The sequence below is a fragment of the Anomaloglossus baeobatrachus genome, chromosome 4, assembly GCF_048569485.1.
Source record: "Anomaloglossus baeobatrachus isolate aAnoBae1 chromosome 4, aAnoBae1.hap1, whole genome shotgun sequence".
Lineage (NCBI taxonomy): Eukaryota > Metazoa > Chordata > Amphibia > Anura > Aromobatidae > Anomaloglossus > Anomaloglossus baeobatrachus.
Genome location: NC_134356.1, coordinates 225,462,912 through 225,476,235, shown reverse-complemented (window position 1 = coordinate 225,476,235; position 13,324 = coordinate 225,462,912). Strand labels below are relative to the sequence as shown.

General features: G+C 43.8%; 1 protein-coding gene across 11 annotated transcripts in view; it reads right to left on the bottom strand.

The window, feature by feature from the left end:
• MYBPC1 (myosin binding protein C1) overlaps positions 1–13,324 on the bottom strand; it is a 173,195-nt gene that overhangs the window by 80,483 nt on the left and 79,388 nt on the right. For all 11 annotated transcript variants that reach the window (XM_075344695.1, XM_075344703.1, XM_075344705.1 and 8 more), the window contains 5 exons: positions 12,618–12,669; positions 11,741–11,797; positions 8,065–8,228; positions 7,397–7,529; positions 5,578–5,702 (listed from right to left, as the gene is read on the bottom strand). In XM_075344695.1, coding sequence (XP_075200810.1) covers positions 5,578–5,702; positions 7,397–7,529; positions 8,065–8,228; positions 11,741–11,797; positions 12,618–12,669 — 531 coding nt within the window. The remainder of the gene's footprint in view (positions 1–5,577; positions 5,703–7,396; positions 7,530–8,064; positions 8,229–11,740; positions 11,798–12,617; positions 12,670–13,324) is intronic.

Here is a 13,324-nt window from a genome sequence, read left to right as displayed (position 1 = left end):
CCTTTCCGCCTAGTGGACACACAGGATTTTAGAGACCTTATGTCTGTCGCTGTGCCCCAGTACCAGATGCCTAGTCGCCACTACTTCTCTAAGAAAGGTGTGCCCGCGCTACACCAGCATGTCGCACACAACATCACCGCTTCCTTGAGAAACTCTGTGTGTGAACGGGTGCATTTCACCACCGATACTTGGACCAGTAAGCATGGACAGGGACGTTACATGTCGCTGACTGGGCACTGGGTAACTATGGTGATAGATGGTGAAGGGTCTGCTGCACAAGTCTTGCCGTCCCCACGACTTGTGTGTCAATCCTCTGTCTGTCCAAGTTCCGCCACTGCTTCTGCATCCTCCACCTCATCTGGGTCCTCCACCTCCGCCCCAAGCCTGCCTGGTCAGGCCACCAGCGTTCTCACTGCGCAGAAGGAATCACGCACCCCTCATTACTATGCTGGCAGCAGAGCGCAACGGCATCAGGCGGTCTTTAGCTTGACATGTCTTGGTAATAAGAGTCACACAGCTGAGGAGTTGTGGTCAGCTTTGCGGTCCGAGTTTAATAAATGGTTGTCTCCACTCAAACTGCAGCCTGGTAAGGCCGTGTGCGACAATGCTGCAAACCTGGGTGCGGCACTTCGCCTGGGCAAGGTGACACACGTACCTTGTATGGCTCACGTGTTGAACCTTGTCGTGCAGCAATTTTTAACACACTATCCCGGCCTAGATGGCCTTCTGAACAGGGCACGAAAACTGTCAGCTCACTTCCGCCGTTCAAGCGCCGCAGCAGAGCGACTTGCATCGCTCCAGAAGTCTTTCGGCCTGCCGGTTCATCGCCTGAAATGCGATGTGGCGACACGCTGGAATTCAACTCTCCACATGTTACAGCGACTGTGGCAGCACCGCAGAGCCCTGGTGCAATACGTCATGACGTATAGCCTGGGCCAACGAGATGCAGAGGTGGGGCAGATCACCCTGATGGAGTGGTCTCAGATCAAGGACCTATGCACCCTTCTGCACAGTTTCGACATGGCGACGAATATGTTTAGCGCTGACAATGCCATTATCAGCATGACGATTCCAGTCATTTACATGCTGGAGCACACGCTAAACACTATTCGGAGTCAGGGGGTGGGACAACATGAAGGGGAGGAACTACAGGAGGATTCATATGCGCAAGGGACAACAACATCACCAAGGTCCAGACGTTCATCATCACCAACGCAGCAGGCATGGGACCATGGGGGACAGGGATCGACAAGGGCGCATAGTAGCAGGCGAAATGTTGAGCAAGGTGCAGGAGAACATGAAGAAATGGAGGACGAACTGTCCATGGACATGGAAGACTCAGCGGATGAGGGAGACCTTGGTCAAATTTCAGTTGAAAGAGGTTGGGGTCAGATGTCAGAGGAAGAAAGAACGGGTAGCACCTCTATGCCACAAACACAGCATGGACTTGGTCCGCATGGCTGCGCAAGACACATGAGTGCCTTTTTGTTGCACTACCTCCAACATGACAGTCGTATTGTCAAAATTAGAAGTGATGATGACTACTGGATTGCCACACTATTAGATCCCCGGTACAAGTCCAAATTTTGTGACATAATTCCAGCCATAGAAAGGGACGCACGTATGCAGGAGTATCAGCAGAAGCTGTTACTAGATCTTAGCTCGGCTTTTCCACCAAACAACCGTGCAGGTGCAGGGAGTGAATCTCCCAGTTGTAACTTGACAAACATGGGACGGTCTCGTCATCTTCAACAGTCTACCCGTACCAGTAGGACCTTTTCTGGTGCCGGTAACAGCAATTTTATGGAATCTTTTCATAATTTTTTTAGACCCTCTTTTGCAAGGCCACCAGAGACAACAAGTCTGACACATAGTCAACGGCTGGAGAGGATGATACAGGAGTATCTCCAAATGAACATCGATGCCATGACTGTGCAACTGGAGCCTTGCTCCTTTTGGGCTTCAAACCTACAAAAATGGCCAGAGCTCGCAACTTACGCCTTGGAGATTTTGTCGTGTCCAGCTGCCAGCGTTGTCTCTGAACGTGTATTCAGTGCTGCTGGGTGTGTGCTGACAGATAAGCGCACGCGTCTGTCCAGTGACAATGTGGACAGACTGACGTTCATCAAAATGAACAAGTCATGGATCCAGAAGGAATTTACTACCCCTGTGTCATCCTGGGGAGAGTAAATGCTTGTGGATTTGGAATGTGCTTGATGCAAATCAAAACATCCTGTTTGCAACTAGGGCCCAAGTGCTGCCACTGATGGGGTGGGTGTCTGTGTGGCCCAATTTTTGGAAAAAAGGGAGACTCCGCTTGGAGTAACCCTTGCTTGCTGTGTTTTTAAAAGAAGCCAAGATGAACAGAGCTGGGATCAGGAAAGACTTTGCTACCTACCCCGGTGTCATCCTGGGGACGGCTAAGAATAGCGTATTTTTGAATGTGCTTGATGCAAATCAAAACATCCTGTTTGCAACTAGGGCCCAAGTGCTGCCACTGATGGGGTGGGTGTCTGTGTGGCCCAATTTTTGGAAAAAAGGGAGACTCCGCTTGGAGTAACCCTTGCTTGCTGTGTTTTTAAAAGAAGCCAAGATGAACAGAGCTGGGATCAGGAAAGACTTTGCTACCTACCCCGGTGTCATCCTGTGGACGGCTAAGAATAGCGTATTTTTGAATGTGCTTGATGCAAATCAAAACATCCTGTTTGCAACTAGGGCCCAAGTGCTGCCACTGATGGGGTGGGTGTCTGTGTGGCCCAATTTTTGGAAAAAAGGGAGACTCCGCTTGGAGTAACCCTTGCTTGCTGTGTTTTTAAAAGAAGCCAAGATGAACAGAGCTGGGATCAGGAAAGACTTTGCTACCTACCCCGGTGTCATCCTGTGGACGGCTAAGAATAGCGTATTTTTGAATGTGCTTGATGCAAATCAAAACATCCTGTTTGCAACTAGGGCCCAAGTGCTGCCACTGATGGGGTGGGTGTCTGTGTGGCCCAATTTTTGGAAAAAAGGGAGACTCCGCTTGGAGTAACCCTTGCTTACATTGTTTTTAAAAGAAGCCAAGATGAACAAGTCATGGGTCAGCAAAGACTTTGCTACCTACCCCGGTGTCATCCTGGGGACGGCTAAGAATAGCGTATTTTTGAATGTGCTTGATGCAAATCAAAACATCCTGTTTGCAACTAGGGCCCAAGTGCTGCCACTGATGGGGTGGGTGTCTGTGTGGCCCAATTTTTGGAAAAAAGGGAGACTCCGCTTGGAGTAACCCTTGCTTGCTGTGTTTTTAAAAGAAGCCAAGATGAACAGAGCTGGGATCAGGAAAGACTTTGCTACCTACCCCGGTGTCATCCTGTGGACGGCTAAGAATAGCGTATTTTTGAATGTGCTTGATGCAAATCAAAACATCCTGTTTGCAACTAGGGCCCAAGTGCTGCCACTGATGGGGTGGGTGTCTGTGTGGCCCAATTTTTGGAAAAAAGGGAGACTCCGCTTGGAGTAACCCTTGCTTACATTGTTTTTAAAAGAAGCCAAGATGAACAAGTCATGGGTCAGCAAAGACTTTGCTACCTACCCCGGTGTCATCCTGGGGACGGCTAAGAATAGCGTATTTTTGAATGTGCTTGATGCAAATCAAAACATCCTGTTTGCAACTAGGGCCCAAGTGCTGCCACTGATGGGGTGGGTGTCTGTGTGGCCCAATTTTTGGAAAAAAGGGAGACTCCGCTTGGAGTAACCCTTGCTTGCTGTGTTTTTAAAAGAAGCCAAGATGAACAGAGCTGGGATCAGGAAAGACTTTGCTACCTACCCCGGTGTCATCCTGTGGACGGCTAAGAATAGCGTATTTTTGAATGTGCTTGATGCAAATCAAAACATCCTGTTTGCAACTAGGGCCCAAGTGCTGCCACTGATGGGGTGGGTGTCTGTGTGGCCCAATTTTTGGAAAAAAGGGAGACTCCGCTTGGAGTAACCCTTGCTTACATTGTTTTTAAAAGAAGCCAAGATGAACAAGTCATGGGTCAGCAAAGACTTTGCTACCTACCCCGGTGTCATCCTGGGGACGGCTAAGAATAGCGTATTTTTGAATGTGCTTGATGCAAATCAAAACATCCTGTTTGCAACTAGGGCCCAAGTGCTGCCACTGATGGGGTGGGTGTCTGTGTGGCCCAATTTTTGGAAAAAAGGGAGACTCCGCTTGGAGTAACCCTTGCTTGCTGTGTTTTTAAAAGAAGCCAAGATGAACAGAGCTGGGATCAGGAAAGACTTTGCTACCTACCCCGGTGTCATCCTGGGGACGGTTAAGAATAGCGTATTTTTGAATGTGCTTGATGCAAATCTAGCTGTGAAGTGTACAACTGGGGCCCAAGTGCTGCCACTGAAGGGGTGGGTGTGTGTGGGGCCCAATTTTTGGAAAAAAGGGAGACTCCGCTTGGAGTAACCCTTGCTTGCTGTGTTTTTAAAAGAAGCCAAGATGAACAGAGCTGGGATCAGGAAAGACTTTGCTACCTACCCCGGTGTCATCCTGGGGACGGATAAGAATGGCGTATTTTTGAATGTGCTTGATGCAAATCTAGCTGTGAAGTGTACAACTGGGGCACAACTGCTGCCACTGAAGGGGTGGGTGTGTGGGGCCCAATTTTTGGAAAAAAGGGAGACTCCGCTTGGAGTCACCTTGCGGTGTTTTACATGACTTTAGAAGGGCGTGCCATGCCTATATCTGTGTGTCCTCCTCTTTTTCCTTGTCCAGCTGTTTTGTTTTCGCATGAGTACATGTCCTTGTCACTTTCCCATGTGTTTGTGTTGTGTTGTGAGTTGTTTGTCACCTTTTGGACACCTTTGAGGGTGTTTTCTAGGTGTTTTACTGTGTTTGTGATTGCCTGCCATTGTTTCCTATGGGCTCGAGTTCGGTTCGTCGAACGTTCGACGAGCCGAACTCGAGCCAGACCCCCCGTTCGGCGAACCGCCTCGAGCCGAACCGGGACCGGTTCGCTCATCTCTAGTGATTACTCCAGTTGTGATCCATTGCAAACCCCTCTGCAAAGGGCTGACAAGCTATACTACCAAGTCAGAAGCCCTGTGAGGGCTGAGGACCAGGGCACTCCCTTTAGTGAAGTTCGATATTCCCATTGGGCTCTTGGGCTCTCAAAACCATAAGCTTTCAAACTAACAGACATTGATGAGGGGGCCCCCGATCATCTACAGGTAGATCTAGATTACTTTTTTTAGTTTAGTTTACTTGGTGTTAGTGCTGTGTGGTGACAATTGTTGTGGTACTGTGTTCATGAGTTGGATTGACCCAGAGCCATGGAGACTTTGTTTGGCAGCATGGTGCTGTTGGGCATCTGAGTCTCTCCAACTTTTGGCATGGTCAATAGTTGGAGAATCAGATGCCCAACAGCAGTGATGGTCACGCAGCTTTACACATAAAAGAACCATGACATGGCAGGGTAACAGAAATAGATTTGAACTCTCAAATACCAATTAAAATCTGATTTCATTTTCTGAACTACAGTGAATGAAATATAAACTTAACCATTGACTTTTTGATGAGCAGCACCACTAAAATATTAAATCAGAACATACCTCTGACAAACAACTCAGTGGAGCACTTCTCATCTCCGGCACACACTTGGTAAGCCGCATCATCAGCTAATGTGCAGTTGTTGATAAATAATATCCTTTGATTTCCCTTGTGCTCAAATATGTATCTGTTTAAAAGAAACATTTTACGATCATATATATGGAAGGAGATATATTTACATATGAATACAATTATATAAGATATATGAGTTTATATGGCAACTTGGAAATGAAAGCTATACAGTTTGTTTTGTAGCAGGGGTCTTAGGCTGGGGCCACACGAGCACTACAGCGAGTGCATCGCATGACACTCGGCTCCCGCTCTGCTGAAGTGTAAGCCGAGAGACGTGCCACTGTGATGCTATCCTGAGCACAGCTGCGGAGGAGAGGGAGGGACTAATCTCTCTATCTCCTCCATTATCAGCTGATGTGTATATCGCACTGCACTCCGCTGTAATGCGATGTTTCTCTCACACCCATAGACTTGAGAAAACAAATCGGATTGCACCTGCAGCATGCTGCGATTGTTTTCTCGGTCCAATTAGGGCTGAGAATAAAATTGCTCATGGGTGCTGCCTAATATTGGTCCGAGTGGAATGTGATTTTTATTGCATTCCACTCACTGTTTTTCTTGTCATTTATCCTTAGCCTTAAAGCACCACTCCAGCGGAGATATTGTTTTTTCAGCCCCAGAGTGGCGCTTTAAATCTAAAGGCCGCTTTACATGCTACGACATCGCTCAAGCAATCTCGTTGGGGTCATGGAATTTGACATCCGGCCGTTTTAGCGATGTTGTTGCGTGTGACACCTATGAGCGATTTTGCATCGTCGCAAAAACGTGCAAAATCGCCAATCAGTGACATGCCCCGCTATTCCCAATTATCATTGCTGCTGCGTGTACGATGTTGTTCATCATTCCTGCGGCAGCACACATCGCTATGTGTGACACCACAGGAACGAGGAACCTCACCTTACCTGCAGCCGCCGGCAATGCGGAAGGAAGGAGGTGGGCGGGATGTTACGTCCTGCTCATCTCCGCCCCTCCGCTTCTATTGGGCGCCCGCTTAGTGACGTTGCTGTGACGATGAACAAACCTCCCCCTTAGAAAGGAGGCGGTTCGCCGGTCACAGCGACATCGCTAGGCAGGTAAGTAGTGTGACGGGACTGAGCGATGTTGTGCGCCACGGGCAGTGATTTGCCCGTGTTGCACAACCGATGGGGGCGGTTACGCACGCTAGCGATATAGGTAACGATATCGCAGCGTGTAAAGTGGCCTTTAGTCTCCTGCCTATAGCATCATACTTATCCACCGACGGCTTCATCCTTTTTGTATTGCTTTGGTCACATCTGTGCCTGTAACTTCTGACTGGCCAGACTTACAAGTGCTCAATGCAAGTCTTTGAGAGCCAGAACAAGGCTCTCATAGAGTTGTATTAATTTGTGACCTTAGATGCGCTCCATGAAACACTGGAGCGTCTGGCAGGTCACAAATTGCCAGAGACCAATGGGAGCGACGCTGGAAATAGATGAAAACACCGGAAGGGGAGTATAAGAGATGGGGCAGGGGACTTACATTTAAAGCACCACTCCAGCGCAGAAATAAAAAAAAATGCTGACAGGTTGCTTTAACAATAAATGCCATAATGTGCTGTGAAAGATCATAGAATAGTCAATTTTATATGTCACTATGTGGAATGCCCAAATAAAATGTTTATCCTATTGTTTAATGTTTAACTTGTTCTGTCAGAATCTGAGTGTATATCCAACAATACTAAGATAAATTAATTAGTATATTTCTTTAAGATAATAAATCTCTACTTACTTGGTACTTGGCCGGATTTCCTGACCATTTTTATACCACTTGAGTTCAACTGTTGGATCAGCGAGTTCAACAACAAACCTCACTCGTCCTCCTTTGTCAATCTGATAAGCAGGGTCCAATATCTTGGAAAATGCTTAAAGCATCAAATAAAATCAATAGAAAATAAAATATTTTGTCAGTACACGGATACTATATAAAAATAAAATAGAAAACAGAGACTTTGTTCAATAGGGGCTTGCTCAAATGGCTGTAGATTAGATTAAAAGGGGGCTTTACACGCAACGACGTCGCTAACGATGCCGGATGTGCATAATGGAATCAGTGACCCCTGCGAGATATCATTAGATACGTCGTTGGGTGTAACGGGGCCTTTAATGATGTCCGGCTTTCACTCTGATCGGACTTTGAGCCAAGTGTCCTTTACGAGTCTCTCACATGTGAGAATTGGATCACAGGTGCTGAGAAGATGGAGAGATTAATTTCTCCATCTTCTCCATTGTCTGTGTTGTCATGAATCGGACTGCACTCGGGTGACTTCAGAGTACTGTCTGATGTTTTGAACAAACCCATTTTAAAAATTGTATTCTATTTTGCTTAACAGGCACCTAAACATTTTACACATACTGATATCATTATTTAGTAATTCCTCTGCAAATTTTCCAGATCACCTGCACTTTTCTTCTCTTCCCGACGCATACGTTTCAGTCTCTTCAGCATGCCCCTTAGGTCAGTGATTCCATACTGAAATGCGATCTTCTCATACTCATTGGGACTTGCATTTTTCAGGATCTCCCACACATCTATCTCTGGACCTTCTTCAGGTTTAACTTCTCTAACATCAAGAATAAGGCATGCAAGCAACATGGTGAGAGACATATCAAAGTTTACCAAACATACGGATTACAATTGTGCAGAAGTATGAAATCTGCTTTATGTCTTGTAGTAAGTCAGTTGAAAGAAATGTTAATCGTGAAGATTGATGGTCTAGTCATAAATATTATAATAGTTATTTAAACTGACAAATAGCGAGGAGCATGGGTCCACAATAATGGACATGAATTTTTGGTTGTTATCAATGAGAAATGACACAAAATATACCACAATTTGATTTATACATGAAACGTGCTTTGTGTGAGTCCAGCCTAAAACCAGCGGCCCTTCTACCTGGTGCAAACATTTATCGTATTGGTTGTTCTGCATTGAGTTAAGTACAGAAGAACAGATGAAATATGTTTATTGGCAATTAACAATAAAATAAAAAATGCAGTGGCCAGGGTATATGTCCCATGTTGTTTTGGCTCTCATTAAAACGGCATTTACACAGAATGGTAATCATAAACTAGCGTTCGTAGAGGTTTACCGTTTGACGGTCGTATCCTGCCGCCAGTTGATCCGGATGCTTAGTCACCAAAATTGTTTACGTCATGTTAGTAAAGAAACTCTTAACAAACAAAATCCATATTTTTGTTTCTTAATTTTGATATGAGTAAAATAGTATAAAAGATAAAAAAAGTCTAAAATAAATTGTCACCCAATATGAACAAACAACAAGCATTTAATGTATATGAAGGAAATCCATATACTAATACTGGAAGTTTAAACTCCAGCTATATATAATTATCTGCTTGAAATAACACACAGATACATTTATATAGATTAATATGTACTTAGGTGTACATATCACATATTGTATGCTGAATGCATTTTTAAATATTATAAGGCATTCATATATGGCAATAATTAATTTTAGTATTTGAGAGTTTTTGATTAGGTAAAATTTAAGTTTACAGTAATCACATAGGCACTGATTCATCATTTTTAAGTCACTTTCCTGTTTTGTCTTGTAGTATAAGTGGCTGTTTTTGGCAAGAAATCCTTAAAATGGAGCATGAGATTCATGATTTGGCGCAGTTTCCTGAGCTGTTTTTGCAACTTTTTTGCATTGGCACCAAAAATCACAAAATATTGTGCAAACATTTTTTGCATACTGTGATAACACTGCTCAGGGATCGCCTTTGCTGGGTTCAAAAGGCACGTAGGTTCGGTATTCACCTCAGGCAGACAGCCGAATACCAGGTGTAACTGACACTTAGTCAGGTTTATTGCAGTAAAGCACAAACAAAAAAAACACCAACAAAATAAATCCTTGCCTGTCCGGCTCTAACTTTACAGGTTGATATCCTCACTACAGCCTGGAGGGCTTCTCCCTTCCAGCTAAACCATACAAACATCGAGCACTGCTCCCACTCACAAGTGTCTCATAGACAGACAGGCTTTCTGTGTTCCCAGATGGAGACTCTCCCCCAATTTCCCAGCCTCCTTTTACATCCATCCTTCAGCTCCCATTAATCCATTAGTAGCCAGGTAATCCTGACCAGGCTAAGTCACATAGGATCGATACTGGGGCGAGATATACCCGCCCTCATCCACTAATCCCACATGAGTCTCACAATACTCAAAAATGCAAAAGGTGTTGACTAGCGTGAAGTTGTGCCCAATTGTGTCCCTTTTTAGAAAGTCACAATTGATGAGACAGGCTAAAACATCTACAATTGATAGAATGTGCCAGCAAAGCAAAAAACTAATATAAAAGAGTTGAGCACTAGTGATGAGCGAGCATTACCATGCTCGGGTGCTCAGTACTCGAAATGAGCAGATTGGACACTCCAACAGGCTCGACTCGTGTACCATGTATAATAACAGTCAATGGGAAGCTCTGGGAAGATCTGGAAAAATGCTTGAGTTTCCTATTGACTTCCATTATTCTCGATACAAGAATTGAGCCCATCGGAGTGTCTGACCTGCTCATTTCAAGTAGCAAGCATCCGAGCATGGTATTACTCGATCATAACTAGTGAGCACATAGAAAATAGAATAAAAAAAGGCGCAAATATAATAATGAATTGTGTCCAGGCAAATTTTTTCGAAACACACAAAACTAGACAAGAAAGGCTCAAAGGCAATGATGATTCAGGGCAATTGCATTTTAGTGTCAGTATCACTTGGCCCTTGTAACGCAGCTTTATAGTACTGTGTTATGGAGGTATTTTTCAGTACCATTTAGGCTGCAGAGATAGAATAGCTCCATGACATAGTGAGTAATGGAACATGACTATGAAAAAGGTGGGCTTGCCCTGTACTGGTTATGTCATGTACTCTGTGTGTTGAATTAAGTACTGATTGCAAATGCTAATATGTTGTGCTGCTACAATAGCTGGGTGCAGGTTCCAGATAGAGTGGAACTGTTACCAAATGTGCCACCTAGTTGGGTTCAGATAGAGGCAGAATGAAAGCGATAGGATTAAAGGGGAAGTCGCAGATGCGGGAAAGAGGATTGTTGGGAGGTCTCAAGAGAATCCAGTCTAGAATAGGGTTCAAGTGTGAGAAGACATGTCTTCTGTGCTAAGGCCAATCAGGTAACCCTGAGGTAACCTCAAGAGGTCCGTAGCCTACAGCTTACGTCAGCGGGTTTAGAGAGTCATCCGGCTAGATAGCCGCTGGGGCCAGAATTGAACGAAGGTGAGCATAATCAAGGGGAAGGAGACACAGACCCTGGAGCTTGAGGATGAGATCCAATATAGCAAAGGGGGACAGATCAAGAGGTAGTACCCCACACTGAGAGCAAGGAAGCAAAGGAAAGCCATGTCTGTTATAACGGTGTGATGAATAAAGTGAACTTTCTAGTTGGCTAAGTGAGCACTGATGTTGCGTGTGTTATTTACTGTCTATGACGATGACCACAAGAGGGGTGACGGACACCGGCCTGAAGAAACTGGTAAGTGTCGTGCACCCTACTCATGGTCTCATCTGCACACAGTGACTCCTTAACAAAGGAGTGCGGTGCCCAAGCAGCCTAGGGCCGGCACCTTCCTTCAACTATGTGTTGCCATTTGTTACCTTTATAGACTATGAGGTTCTAGAAATTTTAAAAATGTGATACATATAGAAGATCAGTGGAACCTCATATACTATGACTGTCGATTTACACTTCTGTACAATTTGGAGGCTGCATGGAGCTGCGATACAACAGTCTTTGACCCTTTACCTTTGTGGATGTATCATTTAAGGTAAAGGACTGTACAGTATTACTACTACTGTCTCTACAGATGACACTTAAAAACACAATAATATGGAGAAATTATTAGTGGGTTCATTATATTAGACATGCAATTTCATGCATTTTAGATGCATCTCAGGAACATTTAGGAAACTAATATTGTCATCTTATTATCTTTAATTACGTTATAGAGTGGGAATTAGGAAAGGGACAACTGCGGACTGAAAACCTGCATTGTAATAGGCGGTAATAGTTGTCGCTGTGCTCTGCGTGACTCGATTCCTCACCTACGTTTCAGGAGACCACTAAAGTCAAGTTCTCCTGCATCTTCTTGTCCTTCACCACTGTTATTAATATAAAGATATCAATATTGGAACAATCACAACACTCAATAACATATGATCACACAGAGATGTTAGCATAAAAGTTGTGATAAAACAGTCACATCTCTGTTGCTTGTGAATGGTAAGCACAATATGGCTTATTAATCAAAATAGTGCAAGCAGAAGCCATGTTTAAATCTAGAGCAAGCAGGCCGATATTAGCTTCTAGATAAGAGATAGATAAATCTAATATCCGACCTTGTTGCGAAACATGTTTTCTCTTTGCTCTATGTAAATAAGCTCTTCTATATTGTGGCAATTCAAGATACTATCACAAGACAATGTTTACATAGATTTTGTAGGTGCAAATATTGGGGGAAGTCACCTACAACAATGAAAAAAACAGCAACAGTGTGAGTTTTTCATTGTCAGTGCAACGTGCTATTAAAAAAGATTGAAAAGAACATACTGTAAAGTTTTCATCTGACACCAGATTGGAACATCTGGGGAAAAGCAGGCAAAGTAAAAAAAATACATTTTTTTGGTATTTGTATTCCATCTCTAAATGTGTTTAAAGGATCTCCAGGTTCATAGTATGGAAAGCTCAGAGGTGAGTAAAGTTTTTTTTCTATAGGTTAATTTCTGATGACTTTCCCCATTGATTTATTCTTATAATAATTATTTTCTAGACTTTTTTGGTATTATTTGATGATGATTAGATTTTTTTTTTGGTGTGTATTTCGCAAACCATAGTTTCTTTTTCCCCAACTACTCAAACTCTTTTTTTTCTGATATGGCATTTTATATTCCAAAGACTTAACACATCAGTGCAAGCATTTACCTTCTTTTGAAAGCAGATCGAATGTCTAGAGCTTGAGATGAATCAGAAGAAGCTAGATGGAAAAAAGAATAGCTTATATAGCTCTAAAAAACTAAGTACAATATAATCATTAGTGAGCATGACTGTTGACTGGAGCCATTCTCTCGAAACACAAAAACTCATGTTGAATTTTAGATTACTAGTATATATCCCAATTTATATGCTAGACTCATTGCTCCTCTTTGTAATCTTAGAAATTAGATGTAGTAGACACAGTGGGAAACAGGGCTTTAACTATGAGATGATCTAGGTGAAACAAAAGGGAATTACTCACATGGATGGGTTGTGGGAGACGCAACCACTTGGAAGGCGTAAACAGGGCTGCTGCAGACCCTGGGTAGACAGATGGCTGGCAATAGGTGGTAGGGACTAAAATCCGCTCTGCCATGGATTAAGGAATGAAAGCACATGCTAGAAAGTTATTTTATTCAATACGTTTCGGAGTGGAATCTCCTTCATTAGTATAATCACCATTGCTGATGCTAAATATCCTGATGAAAGAGTTTCCACTCCGAAATGTGTTGCATAAAATAACTTTGTAGGACAGGTGATGGTGATAATCCTGATGAAGGAGTTTCCACTCCAAAACGCATTGAATAAAATCACTTTCTAGGACGGGTGTTGGTAATTATCCTGATGAAGGAGTTTCCACTCCAAAATGCGTTTAG